The following is a 17,651-nucleotide window of genomic DNA, read 5'->3' on the forward strand; positions in this document are numbered from 1 at the left end:
GAATCACAGATTTATTACGGTGCAGAAGGCTGCCATTTGGCCCATCATGTCTGCACCAGCTCTCCAAAGAAACATCATGATTTAGTACCTGTTATAACCTGCCTACTTACCATTGGCTGGGGTCTAATGACTATCCCACAATCCTGTGGGAGTATGAGCTTCCCCAATGAGGGGGGCGGAGAAACCACTAGTAAACTCCTAGTATAAATAAAGCTGGCCAGTTCAGGAACCAGCAGGAAGGAGTATGTAGCAAGGGAAGTTACTGCGACTGTTATGTATATATGTTATAGTAAATAAATGTTATTACTTTGTATCCTTAAAACTCGTGCTGGATTCTTCGTGGCCCTTACAAAACTGGCGACGAAGGTTAAAGTGAATAGCTGTCTACACTGCTGAAGCCACCTCCCTGGGTTTTTGTTGGATACAGGTTGGAAGTTGTTTTCTATTATACCATGCCTCTGTACGGATGATGGATGTTTTTGATGCTGCGCTGGAAAGCTGGAACCAGTACACACAACGGATGCGTTACTATTTCTGGGCAAACAATATCACCGAAAACGAGCGCCAGGTGGTCATATTGCTCACCGCCTGCGGCCCGCATACGTTTGGGATGATTCGGAGCCTTACGTACCCAGCTGCGCCGGACACCAAAACGTTTGATGAACTTGTGAACATAGTGGGGCAACATTTTAACCCAACCCCGTCCAGGATAGTCAAGCGTTACCGGTTTAATACCGCTGAGAGGACCCCTGGAGAATCCCTTGCCGATTTTCTATCCAGGCTACGCAGGATTGCGGAGTACTGTGACTATGGTGAGACCTTGTCAGAAATGTTACGCGACCGTTTGGTTTGCGGTATTAACAATGCGGCCACCCAGAGAAAGATGTTAGCGGAGCCAACATTGACTTTTCAACAGGCCATTCAAATAGTATTGTCCCGAGAGAGCGCAGAACGAGGAGTACAGGAGCTACAGGGAATGGAAGTGCATGCCTTGGGGCGCAACCCCTTCCGTCCGAAAACGTCCCCCCGCACTCCTGCGCTGCCTTGGGCGAGGCAACGTCCGGACCGACTCCAGTGGCCGTCGGACATTCCTCCCCGAAGGGAGCCTTCTCCAGAGCCAATGGATGAGGAGCTGTGTCCGTGTCAGACTTGTAGGCGCCGACCCCATCGCGGACGGCGGTCCTGGGGGCGCCGTCGTCCCGACCGAAACGGGGACCAGCCCAGGGGTCGTAACTGGGACCAGCCCAGAGGCCGTACCTTCCATGTGGATGAACCTGCGGCGACTACTCCTGAGGACGTGGAGACGGTGGACGACTGCCTGCAGCTGCATTGTGTGGCAGCTCCCCGTGTGGCCCCCATTAAGGTGACAGTATGGGTCAATGGTCACCCGCTTGAGATGGAGTTGGACACTGACGCAGCGGTCTCCGTGATCGCCCAGAGGACATTCGACCGCATCAAGCAGGGTATACAGACCCTTACATTAACCGACTCACAGGCCAGGTTGGCCACCTACACGGGGGAACCACTGGACATTGCAGGAACTACAATGACCCCTGTTGTTTATGGACGCCAGGAGGGACGTTTCCCACTTATCGTGGTGCGCGGCCATGGGCCCAGCCTGTTGGGTCGGGACTGGTTGCGCCATTTGCGGTTGCAATGGCAGCACATCCTCCAAACAGTTTCTGAAGGGTTGACTGAGGTGCTAGGACGATACCCAGATGTATTCCAGCCTGGTTTGGGGAAAATAAAAGGGACCGGAGCCCGTATCCAAGTTGAACCAGGAGCCACGCCGCGCTATTTCCGGGCGCGCCCAGTGCCTTACACCTTGCTCGAGAAGGTAGAAGGGGAGCTCACTCGTTTGGAGAATTTGGGTATTATCAGGCCCGTCCGTTTTGCTGACTGGGCAGCACCAATTGTACCTGTAATGAAGCCAGATGCCACAGGTCGCTTGTGTGGCGACTATAAACTTAAAGTGAATACGGTTTCCCGACTCGACCGATATCCAATGCCTCGCATAGAGGATCTCTACGCGAAAATTGCAGGTGGACTCACGTTCACAAAATTAGATATGAGTCACGCCTACCTGCAGTTGGAGCTGGAACCTGCCTCCCGACCATATGTAACGATTAATACACACCGGGGACTGTATGAATATACACGGTTGCCCTTTGGAGTATCCTCTGCCTGCGCAATTTTTCAACGTGTTATGGAGGGCATTTTGAGAGGTTTACCACGTGTGGCTGTCTACCTAGATGACGTTTTGATTACAGGGACGTCGGAGCAGGAACATTTGGAAAATCTGGAGGCTGTCCTTAGACGCCTTTCGGAGGCTGGAGTCCGTTTACGTCGCACAAAGTGCGTATTTCAGGCAAAGGAAGTAGTCTACCTAGGTTATCGGTTGGACCGCGAAGGTCTGCACCCCGTCGCAGAGAAGGTGCGTGCAATTCAACATGCCCCCGCCCCGACTGACACTTCGCATCTTCGTTCTTTTCTCGGTCTCGTAAACTATTACGGGAAGTTCCTCCCCAATCTGGCAACTATGCTGGCCCCTTTGCACCTTCTGCTAAAGAAAAATCACACCTGGGTTTGGGGTCAGCCGCAAGAAACCGCTTTCCGGTGGGTAAAGCAACAATTGTCGTCGTCTGGGTTACTAACCCACTGTGATCCTGGAAAGCCTTTGCTCGTCACATGTGATGCATCCCCGTATGGTATTGGGGCCGTCCTGTCCCACAAGATGGCGAACGGGGCCGAACGAACGATAGCTTTCGCCTCCCGCACATTGACTGCAGCGGAGAAAAAGTACGCGCAGATCGAGACAGAGGGCCTGGCAGTGGTTTTTGCGGTGAAACGCTTCCACCAGTACGTGTACGACCGCCATTTCACTATTGTGACTGATCATAAGCCCCTGCTGGGACTTTTCAGAGAGGATAAGCCAATACCGCCCATTGCTTCTGCACGGATCCAGCGCTGGTCTTTGTTGCTTCCTGCATACGAGTATTCTCTGGAGCACAAACCAGGTACGCAGATAGCAAATGCCGACGCACTGAGCCGATTGCCTTTATCGACCGGCCCCATGTCGACCCCCACGACCGGTGAGGTGGTTGCAACCCTAAATTTTATGGACACCTTGCCTGTCACGGCATCACAGATCCGTGAGTGGACACAGACGGAGCCAGTCCTGTCAAAGGTTCGGCACATAGTCCTGTATGGTGGGCAGCATAGACAGCTCCCAGGCGAGTTGCGGGCATTTTCCTCCAAGCTGTCAGAATTCAGCGTGGAAGACGGCATCCTCTTGTGGGGGACGCGTGTGATTGTCCCGGAAAAAGGCCAGGAGCTGATACTATCAGACGTGCACAATGGGCATCCAGGCGTGACCAAAATGAAAATGTTGGCCCGGAGTTATGTCTGGTGGCCAGGCCTCGACACCGACATTGAAAAGGTGGCCCAAAACTGCTCCATTTGCCAGGAGCATCAGAAGCTTCTGCCGGCCGCGCCCCTACATCACTGGCAATGGCCTGGGCGGCCTTGGGCACGCTTACATGCAGATTTTGCAGGCCCTTTTCAAGGATCCATGTTCCTTCTACTAATTGACGCTCAGTCCAAATGGCTAGAGGTGCATAAGATGCAGGGGACAACGTCCTGCGCAACAATTGAAAAGATGCGTTTATCGTTTAGTACGCATGGCCTCCCCGAGGTGCTGGTCACGGATAACGGCACTCCATTCACGAGTGAGGAGTTTGCGAGGTTCACGAAGATGAACGGCATCCGCCATATCCGCACTGCCCCTTACCACCTGGCTTCAAATGGGTTGGCAGAGCGCGCAGTGCAGACATTCAAAAGAGGCCTAAAGAAGCAGTCTTCCGGATCAATGGACACGAGACTGGCTCGCTTTTTGTTTACGTACAGGACCACCCCCCCATGCAGTGACTGGGGTAGCTCCCGCAGAACTCCTAATGGGCCGGAGACTTCGCACCCGCCTTAGTATGGTTTTCCCGGACATTGGCGCAAAAGTACGCCGCACACAAGAACGGCAGGGACAGGGATTTTCTCGGCATCGGCCGATTCGGCAGTTTGCGCCCGGTGACCCCGTGTTCGTTCGGAATTTTGCTGGTGGTGCCCAATGGGTTCCTGGTGTAATCTTTCGCCAAACGGGCCCTATATCTTACCAAGTGCAAGCCCAGAGCCGTCTCCAGCGAAAACCACGTTCGGTCCAGAAGACCATCCCCTCAAAAGATTCCCCCCCCCCCCCCGGAGCTCATTTCAACAGCCGCAGAGACCAGAGACAAGGGAAGGTAGTCCTCACAATCTTCCACTGGTGCCTCACTCGAAGCCTGCGCAGGTCATTACAGAACCGAATGGAGATAGAGACGCTGACATGACGGAGGCAGCAGACTCTGACTCCGAGATGGAGACACAGGATGCATTAGAGGGGGAATCCTCGGGTCCACGGGCCGTGGATGTATAACCGCGCCGTTCATCACGGAGCGCCGGTCTCCGTCTCGTTACACGCCGCCCGATCCAGCGCCTCGTGCAAATGGTGTCCGGCCTGTGGCAAAACGAGTCCGACACCCTCCTTCGCCAGGGTCTTCGGTGGATTCCTTGGACTTTGGGGGGGGAGGGATGTTATAATCTGCCTGTTTACCATTGGCTGGGGACTAATGACAATCCCACAATCCTGTGGGAGTATGAGCTTCCCCAATGAGGGGGGGGCGGAGAAATCATTAGCAGACTCCCTGCATAAATAAAGCTGGCCAGTTTGGAACCAGCAGGAAGGAGTAAGCAGCAAGTGAGGTTGTTGCTGTTGTGCATATGTTATTGTAAATAAATGTTATTTCTTTGTATCCTTGAAACTCATGCTGGATTCTTCGTGGCCCTCACAAAACATTGGTAGTGATTTCACTCCTGTGATGCAGTCACTTTTCCTCAAGTTTTGCAAATTACTATTAATAGTTGGGTTCTCATGGCTCTGGGTCTCTAGATTGCTAGTCCAGTGACAATACCACTATTCCATTGCCTCCTTATCCCCCAGGAGCTACTATTTTACACTATTTCATGACTTCATCTTTGAATTGAATAACTTCAAGATGAATATAAATATAAATGATTAAAAACTATTCTTTTGAGAACTTATGAAGTCGGAGGAAACTCAGATAGGGGAACTAAAGGGCAAGTGGGAAGATGAGCGAGGGGGAGAGATAGAGGTGGGTTTGTGGGCGGATTATGCTGGTTACTGGGAGGTGGTGGCATAGCCGTATTATCACTGAACTAGTAAACCAGAGACCCAGGGTCAAATCCCATCACTCCAGATGGTAAAACTTGAATTTAATAAAAATCTGGTACTAAAAGTATGATGATGATCATGAAACCATTGTCAATTGGTCAATTGTCGTAAAAACCTATCTCGTTCACTAATGTCCTTTAGGGAAGGAAATCTGTTGTTCTGACTCCAGAGCCACAGCAATGTGGTCGACTCTTAACTGCCCCCTCAAGGGCAATTAGGGATGGGCAATAAATGCTGGCCCAGCCTGGAACGCCCACCTCCCATGAATGAAAACAAAAACACCTGTCTATTCAAATCCCATTTTCCAGCACTTGGTCCATAGCCTTGTGTGCTATGGCATTTCAAGTGCTCATCTAAATGATTCTTAAATGCTGTGAGGGTTCCTGCCTCTTTCAGGCACCACCCTCTGGATGAGAAAGTTTTTCCTCAAATCTCCTCTAAATGTCTTGTTTCCCACCTTAAATCTATGCCCCTGGGTTATTGATCCCTCTACTAAAGGGAAAAGTTTCTTCCTATCTACCCCATCTATGTCCCTTATAATTTTGTACAAGTCAATGAGGTCCTCCCTCAGTCTTCTCTGCTTTTAAGGTAAACAACTCCAGCCTAACCAGCCTCTCTTCATTGCTCAAACGCTCCAGCCCAGGCAACATTCTAGTGAATCCCCTCTGCACCCTCTCTAGTGCAATCACATATTTCCTATAGTTGGTGACCAGAACTGCACACAGTACTCTAGCTGTGGCCTAATAAGCATAACCTCCATCATAACCTCCCTGCTCTCATCACAGAATCCCTACAGTGCAGAAGGAGACCATTTGGCCATCAGGTCTGCACTTTAGGGAAGGAAATCTGTTGTTCTGACTCCAGATCCACAGCAATGTGGTTGACCCTTTTGAAAGAGCACCATATCTAGGCCCAAACTCCACCCTATCCCCATAACTCCCCCTATGGGGAATTTAGCATCGCCAATCCTCTCAACCTGCACATCTTTGGACGGTGAGAGGAAACTGGAACACCCGGAGGAAACCCATGCAGAACTGGGGAGAATGTGCTAACACCACACAATCACCCGAGGTCAGAATTGAACCCGGGTCCCTGGCGCTGTGAGGCAGCACTGTACCACCTTGCTGCCCCACCACACTGCCCTGTGCCTTGGCTCATATTCGATGCCTTATATTCTGTGCCATGGCTAATAAAGGCAAAAATCCCATATGCATTTTTAACCACCTTATCTAGCTGTCCTACTGCCTTCAGGGATCTATGGACATGGACCCCAACGTCCCTCTGGTCCTCTGTACTTCCTAGCATCCTACTGTTCATTGTATTCCCTTGCCTGTTAGTTCAAAATGCATCACCTCACACTTTGCAATGTTAAATTCCATTTGCCATTATTCTGCCCATCCAACCAGCCCATCTATATCATCCTGTAATCCAAGGCTTTCCTCCTCGCTGTTTACCACACCATCAATTTTCATGTCATCGGTGAATTTACTGAACATACACTCACATTCTTGTTGAGATCATTAATGTACACTGCAAACACCGAGGAAGCCAGTACCAATCCCCAAGGAACACTACTGGACACAGGCATCCAGTCACAAAAACAATCTTCTACCATCAGCCTCTGCCTCCTGCCATTAAGTCACTTTGGATCCAATTTGCCAAATTGTCCTGGATCCCATGAACTCTTATCTTCTTGACCAGTCTCCCATGTGGGACATTGTGAAAAGATTTACTGAAGTCCATGTAGACAACTTCAACTGCACTCCCCTCATCTACACACCTAGTCACCTCCCGGAAAAATTCAATCAAATTTATTCTACATGATATCCCCTTGACAAAGTCATGCTGACTATCCTTGATTAATCCTTGCCTCTCCCAGTGGAGATTAATTCTGTCCCTCAGATTGTTTCTAATAACTGCCCTACCACTGGTGTTAGACTCACTGACCTCCAATTACCAGTTTTAGAACATAGAACATAGAACGAAACAGTGCAGTACAGGCCCTTCGGCCCACGATGTTGCACCGAAACAAAAGCCATCTAACCTACACTATGCCATTATCATCCATATGTTTATCCAATAAACTTTTAAATGCCCTCAATGTTGGCGAGTTCACTACTGTAGCAGGTAGGGCATTCCACGGCCTCACTACTCTTTGCGTAAAGAACCTACCTCTGACCTCTGTCCTATATCTATTACCCCTCAGTTTAAAGCTATAGAACATAGAACATAGAACGATACAGCGCAGTACAGGCCCTTCGGCCCACGATGTTGCACCGAAACAAAAGCCATCTAACCTACACTATGCCATTATCATCCATATGTTTATCCAATAAACTTTTAAATGCCCTCAATGTTGGCGAGTTCACTACTGTAGCAGGTAGGGCATTCCACGGCCTCACTACTCTTTGCGTAAAGAACCTACCTCTGACCTCTGTCCTATATCTATTACCCCTCAGTTTAAAGCTATGTCCCCTTCTAATATATATTAGCCAAATATTCCGCATTCCTGTTATTCCTTCCAAAGTGAATCACCTCACACTTCTCTATATTAAACTCCATTTGCCACCTCTCAGCCCAGCTCTGCAGCTTATCTATATCCCTCTGTAACCTGCTACATCCTTCCACACTATCGACAACACCAACGACTTTAGTATTGTCTGCAAATTTACTCACCCACCCTTCTGCGCCTTCCTCTAGGTCATTGATAAAAATGACAAACAGCAACGGCCCCAGAACAGATCCTTGTGCTACTCCACTTGTAACTGAACTCCATTCTGAACATTTCCCATCAACCACCATCCTCTGTCTTCTTTCAGCTAGCCAATTTCTGATCCACATCTTTAAATCACCCTCAATCCCCAGCCTCCGTATTTTCTGCAATAGCCTACCGTGGGGAACCTTATCAAACGCTTTGCTGAAATCCATATACACCACATCAACTGCTCTACCCTCGTCTACCTGTTCAGTCACCTTCTCAAAGAACTCGATAAGGTTTGTGAGGCATGACCTACCCTTCACAAAGCCATGCTGACTATCCCTGATCATATTATTCCTATCTAGATGATTATAAATCTTGTCTCTTATAATCCCCTCCAAGACTTTACCCACTACAGACGTGAGGCTCACCGGTCTATAGTTTCCGGGGTTGTCTCTGCTCCCCTTTTTGAACAAAGGGACCACATTTGCTATCCTCCAGTCCTCTGGCACTATTCCTGTAGCCAATGATGACATAAAAATCAAAGCCAAAGGTCCAGCAATCTCTTCCCTGGCCTCCCAGAGAATCCTAGGATAAATCCCATCAGGACCCGGGGACTTATCTATTTTCAGCCTGTCCAGAATTGCCAACACCTCTTCCCTACGTACCTCAATGCCATCTATTCTATTAGCCTGGGGCTCAGCATTCTCCTCCACAACATTATCTTTTTCCTGAGTGAATACTGACAAAAAATATTCATTTAGTATCTCGCCTATCTCTTCAGACTCCACACACAACTTCCCATCCCTGTCCTTGACTGGTCCTACTCTTTCCCTAGTCATTCGCTTATTCCTGACATACCTGTAGAAAGCTTTTGGGTTTTCCTTGATCCTACCTGCCAAATACTTCTCCTGTCCCCTCCTTGCTCGTCTTAGCCCTCTCTTTAGATCCTTCCTCGCTACCTTGTAACTATCCATCGCCCCAACTGAAACTTCACACCTCATTTTCACATAGGCCTCCTTCTTCCTCTTAACAAGAGATTCCACTTCTTTGGTAAACCACGGTTCCCTCGCTCGACGCCTTCCTCCCAGCCTGACCGGTACATACTTATCAAGAACACGCAGTAGCTGATCCTTGAACAAGCTCCACTTATCCAGTGTGCCCAACACTTGCAGCCTACTTCTCCACCTTATCCCCCCCAAGTCACGTCTAATGGCATCATAATTGCCCTTCTCCCAGCTATAACTCTTGCCCTGCGGTGTATACTTATCCCTTTCCATCATTAACGTAAACGTCACCGAATTGTGGTCACTGTCCCCAAAGTGCTCTCCTACCTCCAAATCCAACACCTGGCCTGGTTCATTACCCAAAATCAAATCCAACATGGCCTCGCCTCTTGTTGGCCTGTCAACATATTGTGTCAGGAAACCCTCCTGTACACACTGTACAAAAAATGACCCATCTAATGTACTCGAACTATATCTTTTCCAGTCAATATTTGGAAAGTTAAAGTCTCCCATAATAACTACCCTGTTACTTTCGCTCTTATCCAGGATCATCCTCGCCATCCTTTCCTCTACATCCCTAGAACTATTTGGAGGCCTATAGAAGACTCACAACAGTGTGACCTCTCCTTTCATGTTTCTAACCTCAGCCCATACTACCTCGGAAGATGAGTCCCCATCTAGCATCCTCTCTGCCACCGTAATACTGCTCTTGACTAGCAGCGCCACACCGCCCCCTCTTTTGCCTCCTTCTCTGAGCTTACTAAAACACCTAAACCCCGGAACCTGCAACATCCATTCCTGTCCCTGCTCTATTATCCATGTCTCCGAAATGGCCACAACATCGAAGTCCCAGGTACCAACCCATGCTGCCAGTTCCCCTACCTTATTTCGTATACTCCTGGCTTTGAAGTAGACACACTTCAAACCACCTACCTGAACACTGGCCCCCTTCTGCGACGTCAAATCTGTGCTCCTGACCTCTATACTTTCATTCTCCCTTACCCTAAAACTACAATCCAGGTTCCCATGCCCCTGCTGCATTAGTTTAAACCCCCCCAAAGAGCACTAACAAATCTCCCCCCCAGGATATTTGTGCCCCTCAGGTTCAGATGTAGACCATCCTGTCTGTAGAGGTCCCACCTTCCCCAGAAAGAGCCCCAGTTATCCAGAAATCTGAATCCCTCCCGCCTGCACCATCCCTGCAGCCACGTGTTTAATTGCTCTCTCTCCCTATTCCTCATCTCACTATCACGTGGCACGGGCAACAACCCAGAGATAACAACTCTGGTTTGTTCTAGTTCTGAGCTTCCATCCTAGCTCCCTGAAAGCCTGCCTGACATCCTTGTCTCCTTTCCTACCTATGTCGTTAGTGCCAATGTGGACCACGACTTGGGGCTGCTCCCCCTCCCGCCTAAGGACCCGAAAAACATGATCCGAGACATCACGTACCCTTGCACCTGGGAGGCAACATACCAAACTTGAGTCTCTCACGCTCCCACAAAATCTCCTATCTGTGCCCCTGACTATCGAGTCCCCAATTACTAATGCTCTGCTCACCTGATGGTGAGCACCAGTCAGCACCTCACTTGGCCCAAACAGCAGCGTAGGTTACATATCATCTGGGCCTGATGGTCTATCCACTTTTAAACCCACTGCAACTGCCAACACCTCTTCCTCTCAATGCTAATCTGTTCAATTATATCACAATCCCACGCCCTGCTTTCTATACCTACACCTTCCTTCTCCATCGTGAACACAGATGCAAAATATTTATTTAATACCTCTCCTATGTCTTTTGGCTCCACACACAAGTTGCCACTTTGGTTCTCAATGGACTCTTTCCCTGGTTATCCTCTTGCGCTTAATATACTTAAAAAACATCTTGGGATTTTCCTTTATTTTTCCATGCCCCCTCTTCACTCTCCTAACTTATACATAGATACATAGAAGATAGATGCAGGAGGAGGCCTTTTGGCCCTTCGAGCCTGCTCCGCCATTCATCACAATCATGGCTGATCATCCAACTCAATAGCCTAATCCTGCTTTCTCGACATAGCCTTTGATCCCATTCTCCCCAAGTACTATATCCAGCCGCCTCTTGAATATGTTATAGTTTTAGCATCAAATATTTCCTGTGGTAATGAATTCCACAGGCTCACCATTCTTTGGGTGAACAAATGTCTACTTATCTCGGTCAGAAATGGTTTATACTGACTTCCGGTGGCAGCCATGCGCGGGTAGGTCGCGTTTTCGGCAGCTCCCGCTGCCAACGGACCAAAGGGCCCTTTTAAGGAGTTTTGACGGCCCCTTTTCGGCACAAATCGGCAGGCAAATGGCGCTGGAAGGCTCCCCACTGTAGTTTATGGAGGGGACCAGGAGCAGGACGATCAAACAAACGAGCAATGAGAAGCGGCAAGAACAAGCCCGGGAATAGAAAATGGCGGCCGGCTCGGATCAGGCAGCGTGGGCCCAGTGGTCACGGGAACAGCAGGAGTTCCTTAGAAGTTGCTTTGCTGACCTGAAAACAGAGATGCTGGCTCCAATGAAGGCCTCAATGGAGAAAATGGTTGAGACCCAGAAAATGGAGGAGCAAGCGATCAAGGAGATTGAGAAAAAGGTCTCAGACAATGAGGATGAGATACTGGGCCTGGCCGTCAGGGTGGAGGCGCACGACGCCCTACATAAGAGGTGGCAGGAGAGGCTGGAAGATCTTGAAAACAGGTCCAGGAGGCACAACCTGCGCATTCGGGGCCTACCTGAGAGTGCGGAGGGGTTGAACGCGAGCACATTCGTGACCACGTTACTGGGGACCCTGATGGAGTCAGGAGCATTCCCTCGGCCTCTGGAACTGGGTGGGGTGCACAGAGTCCTTGCAAGGAAGCCCAAAACGAATGAACCGCCGAGGGCCATGGTGATACGGTTCCACCGCTTCTCGGATAAGGAATGAGTCCAGCGATGGGCTAAAAAGGAGCGGAGCAGCAGGTGGGAGAACAGCGTAATCAGCATCTACCAGGACCTGGGAGTAGAACTGGCCAAGAGGCGCGCTGGATTCAACCGGGCTAAGGCGGCCCTCCACAGCAAAGGGGTGAAGTTCGGGCTGCTGCATCCGGCGAGGCTGTGGGTCATGTATCAAGATCGTCACCATTACTTTGATACACCGGACGAGGCGTGGAACTTTATCAAGCAAGAAGAGTTGGACAACCTAAAGGACAGCTACACTGGTACGTTACTATGTCGGGAATGGTAATTGCCGAGTAGCCGGAGGGAGCGACATTATGTTGTTCCCTCTTATTTTTGTTTGTTCCCTGTGTTTTCGGCTTTTGTAGAACTCGGCCACAGAGGGAGGAGAGGGGCTCTACATGTAGGGCTGCTCTCCTGGCAGCCGGAGCCGTTTCTTTTGTGGGGTTGGGTTTGTGCCCGGGCTTGTTGTTTGTTTCGTGGGGAGGGGGGGTGGAAAATGTTCTTTGGGGGCCATTGAAGCAGAAAAGCTGGGCTTTCCACAGGGAGGGAGGGGCCCGAAAAAACAAGGCATCTGAATAATCGGAGACAGAGGCAGGAGCGGCCGGGGTCAGCATGGGTCAGCAGACTCACGGAAGCGTAATGGGGGGAGAGCCAATGCCAAGTGGGTGCTTGACTTGGGGGTTTGGGATCACGGGGCTGCTAGGGGTGGGGGGGGAGATGGGATGCTGCTTTGCTGACAGACAAGGAGCCAACATGGGGGAACAGAGGGAGAGTCGGGGGGGGGGGGCAATCGGAGGGCTCGAGTAAGCGGGACACGCGGGTTCGTGGCTGGCCGAAAAAGGGAGATAGCCCCCCATCCAGGCTGATCACGTGGAATGTGCGGGGCCTGAATGGGCCGGTCAAGAGGGCTCGCATGTTCTCGCACCTAAAGGGGTTAAAGGCAGATGTAGCCATGCTACAGGAGACACACCTAAAACTTGCGGTTTTATGTATCGTGTAGTAACTGTAAACTGGATTTGACTTATGGATTTATTTAATTTGGATGTTGTTTGGGGAAAAGGGAAGTCGCAAGGAATTCATGGATCCTAGATATATTTTGGAACAAGGGGTACATTCTGTATAAACTGTGTGTTTTGTAATTCCTTTACAGAATTGTCTTAAGAGTTTTGTAGTCATGTTAGTGTGTATTGATTTTCTTTAATTTAATAAATATTCTTCAATAATTGTCCCACGACGACTGGGCTGGTTATTCTCACTGGGGCTTCACGTACTTCCTCACACCAGTTCAAAAACAAAGCTATACACCCCCAAAAAAACAGTGCTTCAAGTTGGGATGTACTTACAAATACCATCAGTATGGTTCAGGACACGAGGACATCCATTGTTTTGAGCCCCTGAATCTGCCATAAGCCTCCCTTTTTTCCTTTATCTCTTGACATTTGCAATTATTGAGAACCTTTACGAGAAAATGTTGGCTTTGTACTTTCTCGGTTTCCTTTTTTAAAAATAAATATATAGTACCCAATTCTTATTTTCCAATTAAGGGGCAATTTAGCATGTCCAGATCACCTACCCTGCACATCTTTGGGTTGTGGGGGGGGGACACAGACACAGGAGAATGTGCAAACCCCACACGGACAGTGACCCGGGGCTGGGATCGATCCCAGGTCCTCAGCACCATGAGGCAACAGTGCTAACCACTGCGCCACTGTGCCGCGCCTCTCTATTTTCTTTTTGATTAACATGTGAATGATATGAGAAGACTGAGGAAGGGGCAAAAGTTTAAAAAATACATTCAAAACATTTTTAAAAGATCATCAGATGAGCATTTGGTCTTAAAGATATACTAAAACGGAAGCTGTGGGTAAATCCAGGAATAAGATACATATGAAAGATAATTACCACCTGTTTCACTTACCCTTTACTTTTTTTGCTGATTTCAGAAGACTTACCCTTTTCAAAAATTTCTTTCAGAACCCCTCGTTTTATCAGCTCCTCTCTGCTTTGCCGTGTGGAAATCTTTCTTTCCAGAGCTGAAAGTAACAGAGATGCAATGACTAGAAATAACAATGGTCGCATTTAGATACAGAAACTAGAAATAACATTTTGCAATGAGACAATTAGGGTTAAAATTTGTTCATGTCGATGATTAACCTGCATCCAATGCGCCTGATAAAGGCAGCAAGCAAAGTTCATACTATCCATTCATTTTACATGAATGCAGCATGCAGCCAGTGCTGAGCTCACTGCGGACATGTCTGAACACGGTACGCAATATTGTGAGAAGCTAGCACGGGTGCCAACCTGCGTCTTTTAAAAGCAAGATACATTTTTGCTGGAGCAGCTGCTGGACATCATTCTGGATGTCATGTTGACTTGGGAAAATGATAAAAATGGCACAACTTGATCGAGCATGGGCTTGAAAGTTGTCTGACACAACATTGGGAGTCGTGGTGAGAGTTGGACAGGAGGAAAAAGGTCCTATATCCACAGCGAACCATGGGATCCTTCAGACAAACTCTGAACAGGCACTGTGAGCAGATAGCCGTGTATGTCAACATCAGTGGGATGCAGTGCCAAATTTAAGTTCAATGACTTCACACAAGTGGTCAAGGTCAAACAACACATTCCACAAACAATACCATTAGCCTCAGACACCCTCTGAGTTCACGTCACTTCCTTCAATTCACCCAGCAAGATCTCCATCAGCCATGACTCATCACTCACATTCATAGACCTCAACCTTACACTGATCACTGCTCCAAGCTTTACATCCAAATCTCAGAGCTTGCACACATGCCAGCTATTCAACCATGACAGGCAAATTACACAGCGCACCACAAACACAGGCACACTTTCCTTTCTCTTGCAGGATAAGCTGGCTGCAGTAAGTAACTGGCAGGGCACCAGCACATATTTAGATCTTCACCCCAGTGGAGCAGACAGTGATCTCCATCATTTGAGTGGCCATGATGGAAGTGAAATCATTGAAGGTGATGCTATGCATTTTCACACTCCACTGCCCCATTCCACAATCTGTTCCGATTTACGACTCAGATATGGTTTAAGGACGTACCTCTTGCTCTACCCTGTTCCTCTCATTGTAACCCGACCATTGTGCTTTTTCCATTATATATCCAGGAGGAATAAGCTGATGATAAAGAAACACTGTCACATGCTCTGACACTCGCTGTCCCAAGCCTAGATAATGACATAGTATGTACTGTAGAGAGTAGCTTGGAAGTGCAATTTGTAATTATACATTGAACACGAGTGGCCTGCAGCCAGGGCAAGGAGCAAGGGTAGTGTGGATGCCAGATTGTTGGAGGATGTGTTTGCATGTGAGAACTTTTGCAGAGGACTCAGATGAGAACTTTGATGGGGAGGCATACAGAAAAAGACTGACCATTATGCAATTTGTGGTGGCCAATGCCTCACATTCCATTGCAGTGCAAGAAGCCAGGCAATAACTAAGTGTTATGGTGGAAACTCAGACTCAGACAGAAGCCATACAAAGCTCACCTTACTGGCATACAAGCTCAGACTATTATCCCGGCTACAAGACCCAGTGTTCAAAGTTCAAAGGTGCTTGCAGAGTCTCACAGCAGTCGAGCAATTTCTGCTCGACTGCTAGCATTGCATAGCACCGGACATTGCACAAGCGACAATGGCTCTGTGGAGCAGGAACCTTCAATCCTCTCTTAGAGGATGACAGCAATGCATCGTCCCATCACTGCAACTCCACCTTTCTGTTGTCAGTCAGCCCAGAATGTCGCCACACATGAGAGGTGGTGCAATCCAAAGCCAGGCCTGAGGTTAGAGCTACACCTGGTCAGCTTGTAAGGCAATTTACACTTCCTTCCTGAAATCCAGCACTTTTCCATCAGCTATCTTGTAGCCACCATTTCGGTATATGAGGACTGGGAATAACAGATGGGAAAGAGGTACTGAGGATATACACAAATGCGATTGGTTTACTTTAGTATGGAATACTGGGCAGTTTGTTAGATAAGGCTGCTTTAGAGTATTTGAGTATTTGTTTAGTGGCGTCTGTTATTTTACCATTTTTGCCAAGGGTCTGGAGCAGGGGGATGGTGAGGTGTGGGCAGTTGGTGGATGGGAACTGGGTTATAATGGCACCACATTTTGATGAGCCAATCACAGACAGCTTGGCTAGAAAGGGGAAATGTTAATTGCTTCTTCTCTTCCTTTTCTTCCTCATTCCACTGGGTGGCAAGGTGGCAGAGTGGTTAGCACTGCTGTCGCACAGCACCAGGGACCTTTTGTGTTCTGCTTCTTCACGTAGCATAAGCTGCTTCCTTGATGTACACTCTGACAAAGGAAGGTTCAGACTTGGAGATAGATTTAACACATTTATTGAACAGTTAACAATTCTCCTACTTGGATTCGACTCTACTGCTAATCTACTATTGTAACTCGATCTAACAAACCAGTCTACTTTAATCCATGCGGTGGGTGTGATGCTTCCCTGATCTGCCCGTGTCTCTGAGTGTCGACTATTGAAAGAGAAAGAGCATGTGTGCCCTGTCCTTTTATATGGGTAGCCCCCTTGTGGTAGTGTCACCTCTGCGTGTGTCTTGACTGCCATTGGTCGTGTCCTATCTTACTGACCTATTGGTTGAATGTCAGTGCGTCATGATGTCTCTTGTGCTCCCTCTAGTGTTTATTTAGTCTAAGTGTATTTACATTAACCCCTTGTGTATTTACAGTGTCCTAGTGTATCTACATTAACCCCTTGTGTATTTACAGTAATGCATATCACCACAGGACCACGGTTCAATTCCGGCCTTGGGTGACTGTGTGGAGTTTGTACATTCTCCCCGTGTCTGCATGGGTTTCCTCCCACAGCCCAAAGATGTGAAGGTTAGGCAGATTGGCCATGCTAACTTGCCTGATAGTGTCCAGGGATGTGCTGGTTAGCTGGGGTTATGGGATTTCAGGGATAGTGGGCCTAGGTAGGGTGTGTTGTGTTAAGCACACTGAGATAACACAGGCTGCAACTGGATGCAGCTTTAACTGAAAGATACTCCAGACCATGAAGTTAGTTCAATCTGATTTATTGAACGTGTCACACAGTTAGCACAGTTCTCTGTGAGTTCGACTCTCTGCTAACCTAAGTGTGATTACTCTGTCTGACTGAAGGAGACTAGCTCTTAGCCACGTGTTGGAGGTGTTATGTGATATATACACCCTGACTCACTCTGTAGATGTCCCCATTGGAAAGAGGCAGCAGTGGAAAGAGGCGGAGTGTGAGTGCCTCGTGCCTTTTACAGTGGGAAACCACCCCCAAGTGTTCTGCCTGCTGATTGGTTATGTCCTGTTCTCTGTGTTCATTCGCTGCCTGTCTGTATCTCATTATGTGCATGTCTGCATATCATGACAGGGTGCTCTTTCAGAGGGTCGGTGCAGACCAGATGGGCCGAAACGCCTCCTTCTGCACTGTAGCAATTGTATGGTTCTGTTCAGGTACTTGCCAGAGACGTGGTGGCACGTACTTGCAGGTACTTGCCAGAGACTGTGTCCTCCTAATGTTGAGATTCTGCAGGATACAGCAGGATACAGCAGACAATGATAAATCATAACACATGCTCTGCAGAGGCCTGATTAAAAAGCTGCAACTGATGCGAGATTGAGAAAATAAACTGGCTGGAACGCATTCAGTGCAGATGTCCCATATTTGAGA

The 17,651-nt window shown here is 48.5% G+C and overlaps 1 protein-coding gene across 1 annotated transcript in view; it reads right to left on the reverse strand.

Moving 5' to 3' along the window:
* LOC140405579 (phosphatase and actin regulator 1-like) overlaps nucleotides 1–17,651 on the reverse strand; it is a gene marked incomplete at its 3' end in the record, with an annotated part of 649,269 nt that overhangs the window by 621,429 nt on the left and 10,189 nt on the right. Inside the window, exons 2-3 of the mRNA XM_072494136.1 lie at nucleotides 14,675–14,750; nucleotides 13,900–13,980 (exon numbers count right to left, since the gene is read on the reverse strand). Of these exons, the coding sequence (XP_072350237.1) occupies nucleotides 13,900–13,980; nucleotides 14,675–14,750 (157 nt within the window). The remainder of the gene's footprint in view (nucleotides 1–13,899; nucleotides 13,981–14,674; nucleotides 14,751–17,651) is intronic.

This window comes from Scyliorhinus torazame, unplaced genomic scaffold (assembly GCF_047496885.1).
Source record: "Scyliorhinus torazame isolate Kashiwa2021f unplaced genomic scaffold, sScyTor2.1 scaffold_91, whole genome shotgun sequence".
In the NCBI taxonomy this organism is placed as follows: Eukaryota; Metazoa; Chordata; class Chondrichthyes; order Carcharhiniformes; family Scyliorhinidae; genus Scyliorhinus; species Scyliorhinus torazame.